The sequence below is a fragment of the Oncorhynchus tshawytscha genome, linkage group LG02, assembly GCF_018296145.1.
Source record: "Oncorhynchus tshawytscha isolate Ot180627B linkage group LG02, Otsh_v2.0, whole genome shotgun sequence".
NCBI lineage: Eukaryota > Metazoa > Chordata > Actinopteri > Salmoniformes > Salmonidae > Oncorhynchus > Oncorhynchus tshawytscha.
In genome coordinates, this window is record NC_056430.1 from 24425615 (window position 1) to 24449649 (window position 24035).

At 43.9% G+C, this 24035-nt stretch overlaps 1 protein-coding gene across 1 annotated transcript; it reads right to left on the minus strand.

Annotated features, from left to right (window-relative positions):
- Positions 1-2612: 2612 nt before the first annotated feature.
- LOC121839060 (interferon-induced GTP-binding protein Mx2) lies at positions 2613-19366 on the minus strand. The gene is made up of 12 exons (XM_042295553.1): positions 19082-19366; positions 15598-15735; positions 15267-15421; positions 14988-15126; positions 14664-14862; positions 5141-5219; positions 4900-5022; positions 4677-4815; positions 4204-4362; positions 3466-3542; positions 3059-3343; positions 2613-2959 (listed from the first exon to the last, which is right to left on the minus strand). Exons 1-12 carry the CDS (start codon positions 19269-19271, stop codon positions 2735-2737), a joined length of 1908 nt encoding a protein of 635 aa, XP_042151487.1. The 5' UTR covers positions 19272-19366; the 3' UTR covers positions 2613-2734.
- Positions 19367-24035: the final 4669 nt, after the last annotated feature.

Genomic DNA, 24035 nt, shown 5'->3' on the forward strand with positions numbered 1-24035 from the left:
GACTAAATGTCATTGTATTGTTTAGTGGTACCAATAATGTAGTATGTAACATTTGATGTTTGATGTCTACAGTATGTATGTATGTTATCCATGCCAAGTTCTCTGTATCTACCTTGTTAGATGAATGTGGTGGAAAAGGTCGGTTCCCCTACCGCTCTTTTGAGGGGACCATCGTCATGTCTGGGGCATGAGTTTACCATCATGAGACCGTGATCTTTTGGAAAGAAGCAGCTGGAAGACATACTGGCAAAGGGCAGGGGACTTCAAATTTGAAATTAGTAGGTGTAAATTAGTTATAATAAAACATTTATTATAACACGAAGAGAGTGGTATGAGATCTCTCTCAACAATGGACAACAGAGTGCAGCAGGAAATGTCAAGGTAACAGACGTCCAAACCCCTTCACTGCCTGGGTTCCTATCTGGTGTATTTGGAATGGTATGCGTGTGTGCGTACATTTCCCAAATCTTCCCGTACCTTCCTAACATTCCCTTTCCTTCACAATTTCCTGTACAAAGTCGACAACATGTAGATATATGTCTCTGCCAAATGACTCAGAATGGCCTTTAGGGTTTATAGCAGCAGTCATCATTTCGTTGTCACTTAGGTTACAGGCAAGTGCTGGAAATTGCACCCCAGTGCTGATGTCTAATGGAAGCTCTCTGCTCGCCCAGTTGAAGTCAGTGCCCTGTAATGAGGCAGGTTGCTTGAATAAAATACAAAATGTATGTATTAAAAAATTATCTTTGTGTGTTGTATGAATTACCTCCATATCACGCATTACCAATTTCCCACAACTGGTTGGGAGTGCAGTTCTGCTCAGTGCTCTGTGGATGGTAGTTCCATCCCTCTGTGAATGAGTACAGTTCTGTCTGAAGGCGTGACAAGTACACATACTCTTTATGTTATAATAAAAGTTTTAACCAAGCATGTTTTTATTGGAATTACACATTGAATAACACTGCAATCAATCGAAGCTGTTGTTGTCAACATATTTTCCACTCCATTGTTACATTTTGCAATTTAGCTAAGCCTAACAAATAACACATTTATCACAGCCTTTAACATGTTTGTAATGATTTACAACCAGCAAATTATACAACAAGTATTCACATACAAATGCAACAACAACAATTAAGAGCTCATGAACAGTCTCATGGTGTCTTCATTGATCACTCACAATGCCAGCTGTCAATTTCCATTGCATGGCATTGACTACCTTTGCGGTGAGCTTTAACTCTGATTTAATAGATTGTACTACAAAACTGACTCCTAGTTTAGTCTCTTAACTTCTTAAAAAAAATAATTAACCACACAGGACACCCACTTCGACATTGGCCCCTTTCAGCCGAGATGAAAATTGGCGTTCTGCAATCAAAGAACATTTTCTGAAAATGTAAAAGATATTTGAGGTGTGTTCTGGTGAGAGAAACCAAAATCGCATTGGCCAGCACACAAACAGTAGGTGTGTCAAATACTAACAATTACTTGTTTCCATCACAGACTCTCAGAGCTCTTTGGTTGTGGCAGGATCTGGTGCCAAGACAGCCTGCTGTTGATAGGGAGGCTGTGAAGGCTGGGCCTGCTGGATGGCAGTCAGCAGAGAGGGAAACCAGATAAGCGTGTCCATCTTCACATAAAATGAATGACCTGGGACAGAGGAGTGTTGGCAGCTGTGGAAACAATTAAAACAATTACATTTCTACACTAAACTTGAGAAGAAAATCAACACTTTCATGTAATTTCAGTGTACAAGTATGCTAACTCATATTGTATCAGCTTTGCTCCTCCTCTTCTGAGGAGGAGTAGCAAGGATCGGACCGAGACGCAGCATGGTAAGTGTCCATGATACTTTAATAATAACTGAACACGACTCAATACAAAAATAACAAAGTGAATGGAAACGAAAACCGAAACAGTCCTGAATGTTGACACAAACAACAAAACAGGAAACAATCACCCACCAAACACAGGTGGGAAAAGGCTACCTAAGTATGATTCTCAATCAGAGACAACTAACGACACCTGCCTCTGATTGAGAACCGTACCAGGCCAAACACAAAACACAACATAGAAAAACCAACATAGACAACCCACCCAACTCACGCCCTGAGCATACTAAAACAAAAACATAACAAAAGAACTAAGGTCAGAAAGTGACACATATGTTAAGGTTAGATGTCTTAGTAAAAAGTAGGATATTATTACTAAAGCATCATTTCAGGTGAACAAAAAAAGTTGATCCTGATCTCCTGGGTGAGCAGACTTCTGTTCCAGCCCAGCAATAGCACCCTTGATTATTAACTCATTAGGTTTGATACATTGAATCAGGTGTGTTAGTGCTGGGCCGGAAAATAAATGTGCACACCCAGCAGGGTTGGCCTGCCTCAGTTGTAATAAATTAATACATTGTGTGACTATTAAACTGTAACATAGGTACACATATGCTGTACAAAATTACAATTCATATAAGGAAATCAGTCAATTGAAATAAATTCATTAGGCTCAAATCTATGAATTTCAAATGGCTGGGCAGGGTTTGGGCAGCCCCCTCCACCCATCAGACAATCCTGCAGATGAAGAAGCAAAAATGTACATTAAATTCTCTGGCAATAGTAACTTTATTATAACTTAGATAACAGAATCTACCCCAAACCCCAATGCCTACTTCCATTAACCAACCTATCTGAAGTTAGACAAGACCATCCTAAATGTTAACAAGCAGCTGTCCATACTAGAACTCCACTAGATAGTTGCGTGCCTTCATCAGGCGTTTGAGCTTGCTCTGCAGTGCAGCCCTCTTGCTGCCGATGTCGATGTCCTCTTTCAGCAGCTGCTCGATGTTGTCCTTCTCCTGCAGAGTCTGAAGCATCTCCCTCTGCAGCTGGGAAGCAAACTCCTGCAGCACCAGGTAGCGGATCACCATGGGAATCTGATCAGCCAGACGCTGACTGGCAATCTGTCAAAGAAAAAAAAACGAAGAGGAGTGTATCAGCTCTTGTGCATGAGACAATGAACTTCGTTTAACAGTAGCCTACTGTAAATACTCCCGACTTACATGATAATAGGACTTGAGGTGCAGCATCATCTCCCGTAGGGTAGCATGGGTGTCAGGGCCGTTGACAGTACTCCTTACAGAGACAACAGAGAACCCTTTCTGACTCCCTAAATGATTTTTAACTAACTCTCCCTCCTCCAACTCTTCCTCCTCCCTCTTCCTCTTCTTCAGGCTAGAGCTGTAGGTGCTGTCCTGTGTGTACACTATCAGCTCCATCTTGAACTGAGTCCTCAACGTGGACTCAGCCGTAGACTCCTTCTCCTGCTTGATGGTCTCGATCTTAGTCTGAAGGCCAAAAGACAAGTTATTCAATGTGTTATCTCCGCATCTTGTTTAGGTTTAACTTGATGGCCAGCTGTGGCAATATATATGGAAAAGTATATAGAAACAGTTATGAAAACAGTTACCTTTGCTGTTTTCAGAAGGATAGGGAAACCTGTGAAGCTGTTCTGAGCCAGCAGTATGAACGCTTTCCTAGCAGCATCTAGAATAGGGAAGAAACACCACTGTGATACATACAGATGTAGGATCTTAATTTGATCACTCTTTTGTTGCTTAGAATTTTCCTGCACTGCAGGAAATGCAGATGAACTTCATGATTTACATAAATCCACTGAAAACACACAATAACACATGGTTATATTAACGGTATTGCACACACACACATAATTGTTTAATTGTATTGTTTGTATATTGTTGTATTTAACATTTCTGTGACTGTCCTTGTTTATCAGTGTATCACTATTTTGTTACTTGTCATATTATGTGTTTCTTATGGACCTCAGGAAGAGTAGCTGCTGCTTCTGCAAAAGTTCATGGGGATCCAAATAAACAAATAGGCATTTTGCATGTAGCCTAATTTTGGCCAGCTGATTTTGGCCAGCCTAACCACCAATCAAGCAACATTATGGACTAAATGTTAAAATCCTGTTGCTGCAGGAACATTTTGCTGCGACAATACTGGTCAAACTAAGATCTGACATCGGTAGGACTCAAAACTACTACCAAACTCAAAGATAGACTACATTCTTGGATGTAAATCATTTTGGTGGCTTCATGGTTGAATCAAACCCAATGACTGGGTTTCAGGATAAGTTAAAAAATATATATATCTTTTTTAAAGATCTATGTACTCAATACTGTACCTGATAACTCTTTCAGCTTCTTGACTGCTGGTTCTTCCAGTTGTTTGATCTGGTCCTTCACAATCACCTCAAAGCTCTTGTAGTTGATGAACCCTGGGAGCTCCCTTCCACGGTACGTCTTCTCATAATCATCAACCTCTTTTTCAATCTTCTTTTTAACTGCAATATGAGGCATCCACATTATCCTGTTGTTTAACCTAAACGTGTGAGTGTAAGCATTCAATGTGATTTTAGATTCACAAGAAAGATGCTATGAGGCTACTTTATTTTTATACATCTATGTTAACAATCTACAACTTTGATATGATATTTTGTTTGTCTTGAAATATCTGGGCACTACATTTGACATTTTGATGATGGATGACACAGGAAAAGAAAACATTTTGACATAAACGGCAACTCTCGGTTACCAAACTTCCTGACCCAGTATTTATGGCCAATGTTTGATTGGTGTATGAGAATTGTGTACTCACAGTTCTTTCCAGAGCGATCCACGTGTGCCTTCCATTTCCCGAACTCTGTTCTGAGTGTGGAGAAGACATTGATGTCTCCACTTTTCAGCTCCTCCCCAGTGCTCAGGTTAATTGCATCCTGGGTGAACAAAGTCACTTTCTGCCACACGGAAAGAGGAAGTATCACATGTCAGTGTATCCTAAGAATGAGGGACTATGATTGCTTTGAGCTTCAGGGACTCACATCGATCAGAAAATACAGCCGTTCTTTTGGGTCTTCAGGGGGTCCGGTACCACATTTCTCCAGAGCGGTACGTGTCTCCTCCAGCTTTTCCTCAATCTGCTCTTTTAGACGAGGCATGGATTTCTAAACACAAAGAAAGACATTCAAACAAGGCATATAACAATACACCCTGCAAATAATCACAGTATATTCACATAAAGCCAGAGAGGTACAGGGACATCATAATGTAAGAGGAATTCACCTCGATATGTTGCACTAGTTCAAGAGTTAATTTCTCCGCCAGTTTAGGGATGGTGGCATGCCCCTCATCATAAAGTGTGCTACATAAAGGATAGAGAAAATGTGAAAATACAATGCAAACCTTTCAGAAAATGTTAATGCATTTGTCAGACAATAAGACAACAACAACAACAACAACACAGATCTGAAAATTATAGGGGAGACAGTCTAAAAACACACCGGTAGGATTATCAGACGTTTTCCGTCAACAATACTTAGCAACTCTGAACAGAATGTCACAGTCACTCTCTTTTGTGCTCACACAGCAAAGACCTTGAAGTCATTAACCAGTCAGAATTGTTCAAATAACTCAAACCAGAAGGTGGCAATAGTGTTGCTTGGAAATGCATGTCTGTGTGTGTTGCTTTATGGTCTAGTCCAGGTATTCCCAAACTGGGGTACGCGCAATGCCATTGGGGGTACACCAAATAAAAATGATTGATTAAAAAAATATATAATTCTTCACATTTTTAAACAGTTATATTTTCCAACGGGGCTATACATTTGGGTAAGGTTTTTTTCTTGCCTGAGTAGCCTCGTTTCACTGCCAAAAATAAAATTAAACCATCTAGTAAACCATCTAGTTTAACTTTGTTAAAGCAAGGCCCCTGAACTCTCATGTGTTTTCTGCACAATGCAATGATATGGGCAGCGACCATGTAACGCTTTTACAACATACAGAAGTGCGCTGGTTATCAAGGGGGAAAGTATTGACACGTTCTTTTGAATTGAGAGACGAGCTTAAAGTTCTCTTTACTGACCGCTTGCATGATGACGAGTTTCTCACACGACTGGTCTATCTGGGTGATATTTTTTTACCGCTTCCATGATGATGGGTTTCTCACACGACTGGTCTATCTGGGTGATATTTTTTCTCGCCTCAATGATCTGAATCTAGGATTACAGGGACTCTCCGCAACTATATTCAATGTGCGGGACAAAATTGAGGCTATGATTAAGAAGTTGGAGCTCTTCTCTGTCTGCATTAACAAGGACAACACACAGGTCTTACCATCATTCTATGATTTGTTTGTGTGCAAATGAACTCAAGCTTACGGACAATGTCAAATGTGATATAGAGAAACACCTGAGTGAGTTGGGTGCGCAATTACGCAGGTACTTTCCCGTAACGGTTGACACAAACAACTGGATTCGTTATCCCTTCATGCCCTGCATCCAGTCTACGTGAACAAGAGAGCCTCATCGAAATTTCAACATGCGGTTCTGTGAAAATTTAATTTAATCAGAAGCCACCACCAGATTTCTGGATTGGGCTGCGCTCAGAGTATCCTGCCTTGGCAAATCGTGCTGTAAAGACACTGATGCCCGTTGCAACCATATACCTATGTGAAAGTGGATTCTTGGCCCTCACTAGCATGAAAACTAAATACAGGCACAGACTGTGTGTGGAAAATAATTTAAGACTGAGACTCTCTCCAATACAACCCAACATTGCAGAGTTATGTGCATCCTTTCAAGCACACCCTTCTCATTAACCTGTGGTGAGTTATTCACAATTTTCAATGAACAAATAAGGTTGTATATGTAAGATGGTTAAATAAAGAGAAAAATTATTGATTATTATTATATTATTATTTGTGCCCTGGTCCTATAAGAGCTCTTTGTCACTTCCCATGAGCCGGGTTGTGACAAAAACTCACACTCATTCTTATGTTTTATAAATGTATTGTATAGTGTGTGTGTGGCAGGCTTAAAATGATGGCAAAAAACAACATTTGAGAGTGAGCTGACCCTGGTGCTAGAGGGGGTACGTAGCTGGAGGTTGAATGTTTGAAGGGGTTGTTACGACTTCTACCGAAGTCACCGGTCTTCTAGCCATCATTGATCCATTTTTCATTTTCCATTGGTTTTGTCTTGTCTTCCCACACACCTGGTTTCAATCCCATTCATTACCTGTTGTGTATTTAACCCTCTGTTTCCCCTCATGTCTTTGTCAGAGATTGTTTTATGGTTGTATAGGTGCGCAACAGGTCCTCGTACCCATGTTTATTTATTTATGTATGTACATATTAGTGTTTGGAGCATGTTAAGTGGGCATTTATTAAAAGACACCATTTACACTCCGTTTGACTCTCCTGCGCCTGACTTCCCTGCCACCTATTCACACGATTCTGACAGAATCTCTGACCAAAAATATGAAGTCAGCAGGAGAAGACACTTTGCTCATGGAGGTGGAGGAACGCGTCATGGAACAAGCGGAGGAGATTGACATTTTGAGCGCTGCCATGGATCCCATTGTCCAGAATATGGACCGCTGGGAGAGACAGGGAGTTTCTCCAGCGCCTCCACCACCACAACCGGGATCTCCCTTGAACGCCTTTTCTCCTCCTGAACCTAACAAGATCCATTTATCCCTACCCACGGGATACAACGGAGATACTGCCGGCTGCCAGGGTTTTCTCCTTAAACTGAACTTGTATTTGGCCACTGTCTCCCCAGTACCATCGGACCGTGAGAAGAGTTGTGCCCTCATCTCATGCCTGACCAGGAAAGCCCTGGAGTGAGCCAGCGCTGTGTGTAGAGAGGAGGATGCGGCGTTGGACCATTTTGAGGAGTTCCCCTGCCATTTCAGGACAGTATTCGATCACCCACCCGACTGCAGAGCGGCAGGTGAGTGCCTCTATCATCTGAGGCAGGAGACGAGGAGTGCACAGGAGTTTGCTCTGGAGTTTAGGAACCTGGCTCCTGGCGCTGGATGGAGCAACAGGGCCCTGATCGACCATTACCGTTGTAGTCTACGCGAGGACGTCCGTCGGGAGCTGGCCTGTAGAGACACCACCCTCACCTTTGACCAGCTGGTGGACATGTCATTCAGGCTGGACAACATGCTGGCTACTCGTGGACGTCTAGATCGGGGTCTGGTTGTTCCATCCTCCTGCACCCTCTCTCCCGAACCTATGGAATTGGGAGGGATGGTGCGCAGGGAGACTGGAGGGGGTTCCCGCTCGAGCACCATCTATGGTCGCAGAGGGCACACTGCTGGTCGGTGCCGGGTTGGTTCCTCTGGGAATAGAGAAGGCAGGCAGGGCACTCTGGCATCACCCCAGGTGAGTAGACACCATTCTCATCCAGAGCCCTCTGTTGCACTAATGTTTGTCTCTGTCACATTTCCTGATCCCCCCCTGCATTCCCAGTTTAAGGCGCTAGTAGAGTCAGACGCGGCTGGGAATTTCATTTATAAAAGTTTAGCTCATAGTTTAGGGATCCCTATTGTTTCTGTGGATATGCCTTTCCCTATTCATGCCTTAGATAGTCGACCATTAGGGTCAGGGTTTATCAGGAGATCACCGCACCTTTGTGTATGAAAACGCAGGAGGGTCACAAGGAGAAGATTAGTCTTTTCCTTACTGATTCTCCTGCGTATTCTGTGGTGCTAGGCCTACCCTGGTTAGCTTGTCATAACCCCACTGTTTCTTGGCCACAGAGGGCTCTCACAGGGTGGTCGCGAGAGTGCTCAGGTAGGTGTTTAGGGGTTTCCGTTGGTGCTACTACGGTGGAAAGTCCAGACCAGGTCTCCACCGTGCGCATTCCCCCAGAATATGCCGATTTGGCTCTTGCCTTCTATAAAAAGAAGGCGACTCAATTACCACCCCATCGAAGGGGGGATTGTGCGATAGATCTCCTGGTAGATGCTGCATATCCCAGGAGTCATGTGTATCCCCTGTCGCAAGCGGAGACGGTGGCTATGGATACATATGTTTCTGAATCCCTGTGTCAGGGGTACATTCAGCCATCCATTTCACCTGTCTCCTTGAGTTTCTTTTTTGTGAAGAAGAAGGATGGCGGTTTACGCCCCCGTGCATTGATTATCGAGGTCTCAATAAAATCACAGTGAAATATAGTTACCCGCTACCTCTGATAACTACGGTTATTGAGTCAATGCACGGGGCACGCTTTTTCACAAAATTGGATCTCAGAAGTGCGTACCACCTGGTGCGTATTCGGAAGGGTGGAAGACCGCATTTAGCACCACCTCAGGTCATTATGAGTACCTTGTCATGCCATATGGGTTGATGAATGCTCCATCAGTCTTCCAATCATTTGTTGATGAGATCTTCAGGGACCTGCACGGGCAGGGTGTAGTGGTGTATATCGATGATATGCTGATATACTCCTCTACACGCGCCGAGCATGTGTCCCTGGTGAGCAGGGTGCTTGGTCGCCTGTTGGAGCATGATCTATATGTCAAGGCTGAGAAATGCTTGTTCTTCCAACAATCCATCTCCTTCCTAGGGCATCGGATTTCCACATCAGGAGTGGAAATGGAGAGCGACCGCATTGCAGCCGTGCGTAATTGGCCGACTCCAACCACGGTAAAGGAGGTGCAGCATTTTTTTAGGGTTTGCCAATTACTACCGGAGGTTTATCGGGGTTTTGGTCAGGTTGCTGCTCCCATTACCTCACTGCTAAAGGGGGGGCCCGGTGCGCTTGCAGTGGTCGGCTGAGGCGAACAGGGCTTTTGGGCACTTGAAGACTCTGTTTACCTCGGTACCTGTGTTGGCTCATCCGGATCCCTCTCTGCCATTCATAGTGGAGGTGGACGCATCCGAAGCTGGGATAGGAGCAGTGCTCTCTCAGCGTTCGGGTGAGCCACTGACGCTTCGCCCCTGTGCTTTCTTTTCGAAGAAGCTCAGCCCGGCGGAGCGAAACTATGATGTGGGGGACCGGGAGCTGTTAGCTGTGGTAAAAGCCTTGAAGGCATGGAGGCATTGGCTTGAGGGGGCTAAACACACCTTTCTTATCTGGACTGACCACCACAATCTGGAGTACATCCGGGAGGCGAAGAGACTGAATCCTCGCCAGGCAAGGTGGGCCATGTTTTTCACTCGTTTTGTGTTTACTCTTTCTTACAGACCAGGCTCCCAGAACATTAAGGCAGACGCATTGTCTCGGCTATATAACACAGAGGAGCGGTCCATGGATCCCACTCCCATCTTCTTGTTTGGTGGCGCCAGTAGTGTGGGAGCTGGACGTGGACATTGAGCGGGCGTCACATGCAGAGCCCTCTCCACCTGAGTGTCCAGCTGGTCGTCTGTACGTTCCGTCTGCTGTCCGCGACCGAATGACCTATTTGGCTCACATATCACCCTCTGGTCATCCTGGGATAGGTCGGACGATGCGCTGTCAAGATGGGAGGTACTGGTGGCCCACTTTAGCTAAGGACGTGAGGATTTATGTTTCCTCCTGCTCGATGTGCGCCCAGCGCAAGGCTCCTAGACACCTGCCCAGAGGTAAGCTACAACCTTTACCCGTTCCACAACAGCCGTGGTCGCACCTGTCGGTGGATTTATTTTTAAATGTTACTCCTTTTTGTCCCCAATTTCGTGGTATCCAATTGTTTTAGTAGCTACTATCTTGTCTCATCGCTACAACTCCTGTACGGGCTCGGGAGAGACGAAGGTTGAAAGTCATGGGTCCTCCGATACACAACCCAACCAAGCCGCACTGCTTCTTAACACAGCGCGCATCCAACCCGGAAGCCAGCCGCACCAATGTGTCGGAGGAAACACAGTGCACCTGGCAACCTTGGTTAGCGCGCACTGCGCCCGGCCCGCCACAGGAGTCGCTGGTGCGCGATAAGACAAGGATATCCCTACCGGCCAAGCCCTCCCTAATCCGGACGACGCTAGGCCAATTGTGCGTCGCCCCACAGACCTGCCGGTCGTGGCCGGTTACGACAGAGCCTGGGCACGAACCCAGGGTCCCTGGTGGCACAGCTGGCGCTGCAGTACAGCACCCTTAACCACTGCGCCACCCGGGAGACCTCGTCGATGGATTTTTTTGACTGATCTTCCACCTTCACAGGGTTACACCACGATCCTGGTCGTTGTGGATCGGTTTTTGAAGTCCTGTCGTCTCCTCCCTTTGCCCGGTCTCCCTACGGCCTTACAAACTGCAGAGGCCCTTTTTACACACGTTTTCCGGCACTATGGGGTGCCTGAGGATATAGTGTCTGATTGGGGTCCCCAGTTCACATCAAGCGTCTGGAAGGCATTCATGGAACGTCTGGGGGTCTCGGTTAGTCTTACCTCAGGTTTTCACCCCGAGAGTAATGGGCAGGTGGAGAGGGTTAACCAGGATGTGGGTAGGTTTCTGCGGTCTTATTGCCAGGACCGGCCGGAGGAGTGGGCGAAGTTCGTGCCCTGGGCAGAGATGGCCCAGAACTCGCTACGTCACTCCTCCACTAACCTTACTCCCTTTCAATGTGCATTGGGGTATCAGCCGGTTCTGGCTCCTTGGCAGCAGAGTCAGACCGAGGCTCCTGCGGTGGACAATTGGTTTCGGCGTGCTGAGGAAAGCTGGGAGGCAGCCCACGTCCACCTTCAGCGTGCCATAAGGCGCCAGAAAATTGGTGCAGACCGTCGCTGCAGTGAGGCCCCGGTGTTCGCACCAGGGGACAGGGTCTGGCTCTCGACCCGAAACCTGTCCCTCTGCCTGCTCTGCCGGAAGCTGGGTCCGCGGTTTGTGGGGCCGTTTAAAGTCCTGAGGAGAGTGAACGAGGTATGTTATAGGTTCCAACTGCCCACTAATTACCGTATTAACCCCTCGTTCCATGTGTCTCTCCTCAGGCCGGTGGGGGCTGGCCCACTCCAGGAGGCTGAAGTGCGTGATGTTCCTCCGCCTCCTCTAGACATCGAGGGGGTCCCGGAGTACTCTGCTCGATCCATTTTGGATTCGAGACGTCGGGCGAGGGGCCTTCAGTACCTCATGGACTGGGAGGGGAGATGCTGGGTTCCAGTGGAGGACGTGTTAGATCCTTCCATGTTAAATCCTGACTCCATCCTGATTGCCCTGCACCTCGCCCTCCGGTCGTCACGACTTCTGCCGAAGTTGTTGCCTCTCCTTGTTCGGGCGGTGCTCGGCGGTCGACGTCACCGGTCTCCTAGCCATCATTGATCCATTTTTCATTTTCCATTGGTTTTGTCTTGTCTTCCCACACACCTGGTTTCAATCCAATTCATTACCTGTTGTGTATTTAACCCTCTGTTTCCCCTCATGTCTTTGTCAGAAATTGTTTTATGTCAGTGCTGTTTTATGGTTGTATAGGTGCGCAACGGGTCCTCATACCCATGTTGATTTACAGTGCCTTGCGAAAGTATTCGGCCCCCTTGAACTTGGCGACCTTTTGCCACATTTCAGACTTCAAACATAAAGATATAAAACTGTATTTTTTGTGAAGAATCAACAACAAGTGGGACACAATCATGAAGTGGAACGACATTTATTGGATATTTAAAACTTTTTTAACAAATCAAAAACTGAAAAATTGGGCGTGCAAAATTATTCAGCCCCCTTAAGTTAATACTTTGTAGCGCCACCTTTTGCTGCGATTACAGCTGTAAGTCGCTTGGGGTATGTCTCTATCAGTTTTGCACATCGAGAGACTGAAATTTTTCCCATTCCTCCTTGCAAAACAGCTCGAGCTCAGTGAGGTTGGATGGAGAGCATTTGTGAACAGCAGTTTTCAGTTCTTTCCACAGATTCTCGATTGGATTCAGGTCTGGACTTTGACTTGGCCATTCTAACACCTGGATATGTTTATTTTTGAACCATTCCATTGTAGATTTTGCTTTATGTTTTGGATCATTGTCTTGTTGGAAGACAAATCTCCGTCCCAGTCTCAGGTCTTTTGCAGACTCCCATCAGGTTTTCTTCCAGAATGGTCCTGTATTTGGCTCCATCCATCTTCCCATCAATTTTAACCATCTTCCCTGTCCCTGCTGAAGAAAAGCAGGCCCAAACCATGATGCTGCCACCATCATGTTTGACAGTGGGGATGGTATGTTCAGGGTGATGAGCTGTGTTGCTTTTACGCCAAACATAACGTTTTGCATTGTTGCCAAAAAGTTCAATTTTGGTTTCATCTGACCAGAGCACCTTCTTCCACATGTTTGGTGTGTCTCCCAGGTGGCTTGTGGCAAACTTTAAACGACACTTTTTATGGATATCTTTAAGAAATGGCTTTCTTCTTGCCACTCTTCCATAAAGGCCAGATTTGTGCAATATACGACTGATTGTTGTCCTATGGACAGAGTCTCCCACCTCAGCTGTAGATCTCTGCAGTTCATCCAGAGTGATCATGGGCCTCTTGGCTGCATCTCTGATCAGTCTTCTCCTTGTATGAGCTGAAAGTATAGAGGGACGGCCAGGTCTTGGTAGATTTGCAGTGGTCTGATACTCCTTCCATTTCAATATTATCGCTTGCACAGATGTTTAAAGCTTGGGAAATCTTTTTGTATCAAAATCTGGCTTTAAACTTCTTCACAACAGTATCTCGGACCTGCCTGGTGTGTTCCTTGTTCTTCATGATGCTCTCTGCGCTTTTAACGGACCTCTGAGACTCACAATGCAGGTGCATTTATACGGAGACTTGATTACACACAGGTGGATTGTATTTATCATCATTAGTCATTTAGGTCAACATTGGATCATTCAGAGATCCTCAATGAACTTCTGGAGAGAGTTTGCTGCACTGAAAGTAAAGGGGCTGAATAATTTTGCACGCCCAATTTTTCAGTTTTTGATTTGTTAAAAAAGTTTGAAATATCAAAATGTCGTACTTCATGATTGTGTCCCACTTGTTGTTGATTCTTCATGTCGTTCCACTTCATGATTGTGTCCCACTTGTTGTTGATTCTTCACAAAAAAATACAGTTTTATATCTTTATGTTTGAAGCCTGAAATGTGGCAAAAGGTCGCAAAGTTCAAGGGGGGCGAATACTTTGCTCAGTTAGGAAGCTAACTAATAAGCTAGTGCACATTGTCAAACCTAAAACAAAAAAACGTATTCAAGCACAAAACTCCTTTGTTTTGTGCTTGAAGAACAATTCTCATAAGTGCCCTATTCTTTTCTTTTTTCTTGTCACTCCCCTCACAAAAAATTATAGCAATTTTGAAACTGCAGTAAAAGTGCAGTAACTGCAGTTGACTGTAGTATTCTGGACGCAGTAATTACAGAATAACTGGAGTGTACTGCACTGTAACTGCAGCTACACTGCAAAATTACTGCAGTAAAAAAACAGGGTTATTTTGAACGCAGTATTTGCGGCATACTGCAGTTATACTGTACTCTGACTACAATCGTTCTTAAGGGTCCAGTCACCTCCCCCACGTGGAGGTCTGTGCTCTCTGATTGGCTCAAAGTCAAGTTGTTGGCCACAGCTGAGCGTTGCAATTCTACAAATAGAAACTGCAGTTTCATCGGTACCAGGTCAGTACACAGCAGGTACGTATTTTATTCTAGCAAGAGAAGGAACGGCCTCATACTGTGATCAGTACCTATCGGCAGACTCAGATTCTCAGTGTGTTTCATGCTTAAGATGGTCTGGCTTAATGGCTGGAATCTTTGGTAAATCTTGTTATCTCGTGGGGTAAAGAGCAATAATTGGCCGCAGAATGTTCATGACTAATTGTCAACCCTCTGTGTACCAGACTTAAAGCACACTTCAATCCAGAGGACCAACCTGAGATGAGCGTGCTCTTTGAAGAAAGCCTTCTCCCTCTCTGTGGCCTCGGTCAGTGAGACTCGCTCCATGATCTCTTTCTGTCCCCTGCACTTGACTATCATGTAGCCCTTAGTCAGCTGGATAACCTCATTATGAACTATGTCCACCACAGTCTCCTCTGTGCCTTTGTCTACCAAGTCGGGCTTGGTCAGGATGCCTGTTCAATGGGAAACACACGCAAGTCTCGCTCATTAAACTCAACACAAGTCTACATGGTTTATAATCACCATTACACAAGAGCTTGCTTCATAATAGTTTAGTAAATAATAAAGGGTGGAATACCTAATGTCCTTTCACCTTCAGGGTCCACCTCTTGTGCCATCTTCAAAGCCTCTGTGGTTGCAATGTCAACGTTGCATGGCACAACCACCAAGTTGATTGTTTCTTGCTTTGTGATGAACTTCCGTATCAGTCTCTTAATCTGGAAATGCCAAAGATTATTAAACTGTACATAACGTGTGGTGGGGGGGATACGTGTCATTTTGGCTTCTGCTCTAAAACTGGGGTGACAAATGAACAGTGGTTCCCTACTAATATTGGGGGTGGGGTGGAGGTATGTACCTGTTCCCCAATGTTCTCAGGTTGACCCTTGACAGCTACACGGGCGATGCCTGGCAAGTCGATGAGTGTGAGGTCTGGGACGTCAGGGGAGCCAATCTCCAAGCTGATGAGGTCATCACTGATACCCACCCCCACACCTGCCATTTCATCCTGGGCTGGAGGGGGATAAGAATACAGGTGCCTTAGAACTAACAGGTGCCTTAGTACCAACAGTTAATGATAATTTTAATGGTTTTAGGTAAATATGAAAATAGTATGTTAGTGAAGAATAGTGACTCAGTTTAGACGCTTGAGGTAATGAGAGTGGGTCAATGACAGTGACCACACCCACCTTTCCGAATTTTGTTCTCCACATCAGAGGGATCCTCAATCTCCTCCTCACGGTCCTGGTAGCTGATTTTTCCGTGCCATTCCTCTCCTTCTTTCTTCCTTTTCATCTTCAGCTCGAGGGGGCATCGTGTTACAATACCTGTCAGGGTTGACAGAGGAGGAGTTAGAGAGTGTAAAAGAGATTAGATGACTGCAAGAAACCCAGAGAAAAACAGCCCATATACATCACCCTGTCAGAGAGTTCATTGGAAGAAGAGGAGTGAGAGAGAGAAGAAAAAAAAGAATATCAACTTACAGTGCCTTCGGTGTTGATATGTTACAGCCTTACACTAAAATGAATTACATTTCAAAAAAATTCCTCAGAAATCTACACACAATAACCCAAATGACAAAGCGAAAACAGGTTTTTAGAAATTTTTGCAAATGCATTAAAAATAAAAAAACAGAAATACCTTATTTACATAAGTATTCAGACCCTTTGTTATGAGGCTCGAAATTGAGCTCAGGTTCATCCTGTTTCCATTGATCATCCTTGAGATGTTTCTACAACTTGATTGGAGTCCACCTGTGGTAAATTTGAGTGATTGGACATGATTTGGAAAGGCACACACCTGTCTATATAAAGTCCCACAGTTGACAGTGCATGTCAGAGCAAAAACCAAACCATCAGGTCGAAGGAATTGTCCGTAGAGCCTCGAGACTGTATTGTGTCGTAGGCACAGGTCTGGGGAAGGGTACCAAAAAGTGTCTGAGCATTGAAGGTCCCCAAGAACACAGTGGCCTCCATCATTCTTAAATGGTAGAAGTTTGGAACCACCAAGACTCTTCCTAGAGCTGGCCGCCCGGCCAAACTGAGCAATCGGAGGAGAAGGGCCCCTGATCAGGCCTTTATAGTAGAGTGGCCAGACGGAAGCCACTCCTCAGTAAGGCACATGACAGCACTCTTGGAGTTTGCCAAAAGGCACCTACAGACTCTCAGACCATGATAAAAAAGATTCTATGGTCTTACGAAACCGAGATTGAACTCTTTGGCCTGAATGCAAAGCGTCACATCTGGGGGAAACCTGGCACCATCCCTAAGGCTAAGCATGGTGGTGGCAGCATCATGCTGTGAGGATGTTTTTCAGTGGTAGGGACTGGGAGACTAGTCAGGATCAAGGCAAAGATGAACGGAACAAAATACAGAGAGATCCTCGATGAAAACCTGCTCCAGAGCACTCAGGACCTCAGACTGGGGAGAAGGTTCACCTTCCAACAGGACAATGACCCTAACCACACAGCCAAGACAATGCAGGAGTGGCTTTGGGACAAGTCCCTGAATGACATTGAGTGGCCCAGCCAGAGCCCAGACTTGAACCTGATCTAACATTTTTGGAGAGACCTGAAAATAGCTGTGAAGCGACGCTCCCCATCCAACTTGACAGAGCTTGAGAGGATCTGCAGAGAAGAATGGCAGAAACTCCCCAAATACAGGTGTGCCAAACTTGTAGCATTATACCCAAGAAGACTCGAGGCTGTAATCACTGCCAAAGGTGCTTCAACCAAGTACTGAGTAAAGGGTGAGGATACTTATGTAAATGTGATACTTTTTAATACATTAGCAAACATTTATAAAAACCTGTTTTTGCTTTGTCATTATGGGGTAATGTGTGTAGATTGATGAGGGAAAAAAATTATTTAATCAATTTTATAATATGGTTGTAATCTAACAAAATGTGGAAAAAATCTAGGGGTCTGAATACTTTCCAAAGGCACTGTACATATCAACTATAACATCAGAAACTAAACATAGAAACTAGCAAACACAATTGCATTTTATCAATGGCAAATTTAATGCACAAAAATACCGTGATGAGATCCTGTATCTGTGACCAACAGATGCATATCTTTATTCCTAGTCATGTGAAATCCATAGAATTGGACCTTATTTATTTATTTCAATTGACTGATTTCCTCATTTGAACTGTAACTCAGTAAAATCAATGAAATTGTTGCATGTTGCATTTATATTTTTGTTCAGTAAAGTTGATTGCAACATACTGGCTGAGTACTCATATTATTTATTGGATTACATGCCATTTAGGGACCTACTTTCCCACTGCCCTCATCTGTTTTTTTGATTTGTTTTTTATTAACAACAATAACAATACAGAGTGTACACGAGGGAACACAAGTATATATAATTTATATACAATGGACAATTGAGCTAGGGGGTACAATATCAGATTACACAAAGACCTTAATCAGGGACATACATACACTTATAATTCTAACAGCTTTTTTTTAGAAGAGTATTTAATTGTCTTAAAATACAGTTCAATTTATTTTTGTAGGGTAAGAAAATGGTTTTTTTTGTTTGTAAGTGTACATTTGTGAATATGAAATTTGGCCAAAAGAATAATGACATGAATTACATAAAAATGTTTCAGCTTATTCCCATCGTAGGTAAAGAATCCAAGCAGTACATCTCTCCACAATAGTGTAAGACCTTCATAAACGTGTTCAATTATAAATCTACTGATGTCTTGTCACAGTTTTCTTACATAAATACAATGACACAAAAGATGCAACACTGTTTCTGGGTGGTTACTACAAAAGGAGCAATTTGAGCAAATCTTCATATAGTGGTTGGCAGGATAATATTTATGAATAATTTTAAAGGAAACTTCTTTAATTCTGTTAACAAGTAGGTATGTGTGTCGCAACATCCAAACTTTTTTCCAACAGATATTATCAATAAATCCATTCCAATAAGGCATGACATAAGGTCCTGACATACAACATACTGCTGAAACAAGGTTGGTATCGCTCTGTTGTTGAATGGACCAAAAGAGAAACAAATATTTCCTACTGATGAGTCAACAGGGACAATAGAAAGGCAGGCTCTGAGGGTCAGGTGACACGTTCCTGAATAATAGAGCAACACCTGAGGGAACGGCATCTAAAACAATTGCAAGATCTTTAGGTGTTACAGGGACCTTGTAAAGTGATATGAATTCCTTATAAGTGCATTTACCAGTTGGCTCACCAATATAATATTATTTCGGAACCAATATTCTAAAAACCACTGCCCTCATCTCACCTGTTTCATCAGAATCTAAGTAACTTTTATTCGCCAAGTACATTTACATGGGGCGGCAGGGTAGCCTAGTGGTTAGAGCGTTGGAGATTGCTATATCAAATTCCCGAGCTGACAAGGTTAAGAAAAATCTGTCTTCTGCCACTGAACAAGGCAGTTAACCCACTGTGCCTAGACGTCATTGAAGATAAGAATTTGTTCGTAACTGACTTGCCTAGTTAAATAAAGGTACAAAAAAATGTGCATGTACCGACCAGGAATTTGACATGATGAAGCCACAATAAACACATAATTTACACTATCAACATGTACACTATGTAGAAAAACAACAACTACAGACACTGTGAACACTATAAACTACACGATAAATTATGCACGTACAGAATGTTCATGAATTATCACTCACCACTCCCCCTTGGCAAAGCCACCCCAGACAGCGCCTCCAGCACGGAGCTCTTTCCCGAACTCTGGTCCCCTATCACGGCGATGGCAGGCAGGGCAAGGTCCTTCTCTACGCCAAGGGAGCGTAGAGAGTCGATGAGGTCAATACTAGGACGCACCTTCTCCTCATAATGTTGGTTCAGCGTATAATTCATGATTTGCGATAAAAAAAAAACGGTTAATACACTGCAACTGACTACACTGCAACTGACTACACTGCAACTGACTACTGGCTGTACAAGATCTGTAGAAATAGTCATCCCCGTGAAACGATTCTTAACCATAATAGAGTTTCACTTTCAGTTCTTCAACAGCGAGGTAACCTGTGTTTCATCTCACTCGATTTTACATACATTTTTCAAACGTTCAAATTTCAATAGCTCAACCATCCTGAGGCCAGAGAGTAATTAATTGACTTGCAGCCTGTACGTGTTGATGTGAAATATTAAGTATGTCTTAAACTGTAAACCATGGACAAAGTGGCAGAGACTCAACAATATTCAGATTAAAATCATGTCAATTTAAACATCATAATAGACAGGTCGGAACTAACATGGCTGAATTCCTCCTCCGGGCAGTGAAGAGACCTGACCCCTCTGGAGGTGCAGGTGTAGAGGGACCTCGAACTGATGCTAAAGTTCGCACCGGACAGACGCGGTAGTCTATCCAAATCTTGTGTCCTTAGTAAGCCTTTGAAATAATCAATCATATTTTTTAAAAGTTTTGATGGAAAAGTAGGTAAAAAAGTGTATTTAATGGTCGTCACAATTGTGACCAGTGGGATAATGTGATGTATACTGAATTAACATATTTCTACTATGCAGTCATGAAAATGCTTATATATCCCAGCTGTCACGCCCTTGCCATAGAGAGGCATTTAATTCTCTATTTTGGTTAGGCCAGGGTGTGACTAATGTGGGCATTCTATGTCCTTTTTTCTATGTTTTGTATTTCTATGTCTTGGCCTGGTATGGTTCTCAATCAGGGACAGCTGTCTATCATTGTCTCTGATTGAGAACCATACTTAGGTACCCTTTTCCCCACCTGTTTTGTGGGAAGTTAACTTTGTCTTTGTTCAGGGCACATAGCGTCACGGTTTGGTTTATGGTCTTCATTTCTCGGTGTCATTTTGAATAAAGAAAAAATGTATGCTTACCATTGTCATTGTGACATTTTAGAGCAACATTCACTCACAACTGTATAGCAGTTGTGTCATTCATTCACATTGAACATAAAGGTAACATTTAGGATAGAGGTAGCCTGTAGAACATGCATTCAAGTAGAGTCCTACACTGAACAAAAATGTAAAAATATATATATATTATACACATGCATGTGTGTGTATGTATGTGTATATCTGTATGTGTATAATATATATATATATATATTTTTAAACGTTTGTATTACAGTAGGCTTCAGAACCAAGTGCACGATTAGTTTGTGCATCCCTTCTTTTTTGTTGAACTACAATCAGTCAGATACTGTAATACAGTATGTCTTGAATCAATTGATCCTCTTTCCAAAAAACATTCCAGTTATTTTCAATTTTTCGTCGACTTTTCTTTTCTTCCTAGAGTCCGTTGTACTGCTTCTCCTCACCCTTTATTGACTTTTCTATTTTTCTTATATTGGCTTTTTCAGCCCTTTTTCATTCGCTCTTATCTCCTTTTCTACTGTCCATGGTATATCTTGAAGCACTCAATGTGCAGTGGCGCTTTGCATTTCTCACATGCATATGTAGTGCGTTTGTCACAATGATGACATCTATGGAACCGGTGCATCGTGTTGATTGGCCAGTGAGAAGCTTCGTCATATCTTGGCTGATCTTCAATAGTAGCAGCCAGTAGAGATCTCCTTCCGTGACTCAGTGGTTTCCTGCCAAACGTTTGCATAAGAGACTGGCCCACTATCCATGAGAAGATGAGCAGGTTGATGGTCCCTCCCATAACATCTCTGTAAAATAAATGGCTGTTTACGAGTGCACTGTTGAGAGACCATGCAAAGATGGCCCACCACCACTTCTTATACCTGATGGAGATATGGTATCTTGAAACCTGTAGGTTGTGAAGTTGTATCGGTTGATGCATTTTGGTTGTGGGACTTTGTCAAAGGCACGTCACTCCTTGTTCCATCTCTTGACGGAGGTCTCACTGTATTTCTCCTCCATGTTTGTTGCCACTGTGACAATGTTATTATCTTTCCAACGGACCAGTAACTTGTCTCCTTCATATTGTAACCTGCAATAGGCTCGATGTGAGTGCAGTATAATGAAAAGACTGGCTCCTACTACACTGACCAAGGGCTTTTGGTCTTGCTGGCAAAGGCTAATTACCTTTCAGTTAGACCAAAAGGACGGAAGGCTCTTGTTCACAGCGCAACAGTTTGTCATGACAACTGGACTTGTCGGAGAATTTGGTCTTTCCTTTGCAGGTAAAGTACTATTGAAAAACAGATTAAAAGTGGACAATACGGTTGCTGTGTTTCTTGTTTTCCTAAGCATATTTACCATAAATACCAATAATAATAATAATTAGGTGGGCGCTTATACTTGTCGTATATTGTGTCATTCTGCACCATGTTATTTTAATTGTTCATAGGTATAAACACAACTGGACCACAGGAGGGTGGGAGGAGCCCAGCAGATCTAGTTCAGGCAGTTAAAGACCTCTTCAATTCTAAATGTAATATGTTTATGTTTAAAGTGATTTCCTTTCTGACAATAGCAAACAACAGATTCATTTAGTCACATCAATAGATTATAGATACATTTTGTCACATCAATAGATACCAGATACATTTGGTCACATCAATTATTGCAGACTAAATGTCATTGTATTGTTTAGTGGTACCAATAATGTAGTATGTAACATTTGATGTTTGATATCTACAGTATGTATGTAGGTTATCCATGCCAAGTTCTCTGTATCTACCCTGTTAGATGAATGTGGTGGAAAAGGTTGGTTCCCCTACCGCTCTTTTGAGGGGACCATCGTCATGTCTGGGGCATGAGTTTACCATCAAGAGACCGTGATCTTCCGGCGCCGACAGAGATGGCCGCCTCGCTTCGCGTTCCTAGGAAACCATGCAGTTTTTTGTTTTTTTACGTGTTATTTCTTACATTAGTACCCCAGGTCATCTTAGGTTTCATTACATACAGTCGAGAAGAACTACTGAATATAAGATCAGCGTCAACTCACCATCAGTACGACCAAGAATATGTTTTTCGCGACGCAGATCCTGTGTTCTGCCTTACAAACAGGACAACGGAGTGGATTCCATGCAGCGACCCAAAAAAACGACTCAGAAAAAGAGGGAAACGAGGCGGTCTTCTGGTCAGACTCCGGAGACGGGCACACCGTGCACCACTCCCTAGCATTCTTCTTGCCAATGTCCAGTCTCTTGACAACAAGGTTGATGAAATCCGAGCAAGGGTAGCATTCCAGAGGGACATCAGAGACTGTAACGTTCTTTGCTTCACTGAAACATGGCTCACTGGAGAGACGCTATCCGAGGCGGTGCAGCCAACGGGTTTCTCCACGCATCGCGCCGACAGAAACAAACATCTTTCTGGTAAGAAGAGGGGCGGGGGCGTATGCCTTATGGCTAACGTGACATGGTGTGATGAAAGAAACATACAGGAACTCAAATCCTTCTGTTCACCTGATTTAGAATTCCTCACAATCAAATGTAGACCGCATTATCTACCAAGAGAATTCTCTTCGATTATAATCACAGCCGTATATACCCCCCCCCAAGCAGACACATCGATGGCTCTGAACGAACTTTATTTAACTCTCTGCAAACTGGAAACGATTTATACGGAGGCTGCATTCATTGTAGCTGGGGATTTTAACAAGGCTAATCTGAAAACAAGACTCCCTAAATTTTATCAGCATATCGATTGCGCAACCAGGGGTGGAAAGACCTTGGATCATTGTTACTCTAACTTCCGCAACGCATATAAGGCCCTGCCCCGCCCCCCTTTCGGAAAAGCTGACCACGACTCCATTTTGTTGATCCCTGCTTACAGACAGAAACTAAAACAAGAGGCTCCCACGCTGAGGTCTGTCCAACGCTGGTCCGACCAAGCTGACTCCACACTCCAAGACTGCTTCCATCACGTGGACTGGGACATGTTTCGTATTGCGTCAGATAACAATATTGACGAAAACGCTGATTCGGTGTGCGAGTTCATTAGAACGTGCGTTGAAGATGTCGTTCCCATAGCAACGATTAAAACATTCCCTAACCAGAAACCGTGGATTGATGGCAGCATTCGTGTGAAACTGAAAGCGCGAACCACTGCTTTTAATCAGGGCAAGGTGTCTGGTAACATGACCGAATACAAACAGTGCAGCTATTCCCTCCGCAAGGCTATCAAACAAGCTAAGCGTCAGTACAGAGACAAAGTAGAATCTCAATTCAACGGCTCAGACACAAGAGGCATGTGGCAGGGTCTACAGTCAATCACGGACTACAGGAAGAAATCCAGCCCAGTCACGGACCAGGATGTCTTGCTCCCAGGCAGACTAAATAACTTTTTTGCCCGCTTTGGGGACAATACAGTGCCACTGACACGGCCTGCAATGAAAACATGCGGTCTCTCCTTCACTGCAGCCGAGGTGAGTAAGACATTTAAACGTGTTAACCCTCGCAAGGCTGCAGGCCCAGACGGCATCCCCAGCCGCGCCCTCAGAGCATGCGCAGACCAGCTGGCCGGTGTGTTTACGGACATATTCAATCAATCCCTATACCAGTCTGCTGTTCCCACATGCTTCAAGAGGGCCACCATTGTTCCTGTTCCCAAGAAAGCTAAGGTAACTGAGCTAAACGACTACCGCCCCATAGCACTCACATCCGTCATCATGAAGTGCTTTGAGAGACTAGTCAAGGACCATATCACCTCCACCCTACCTGAC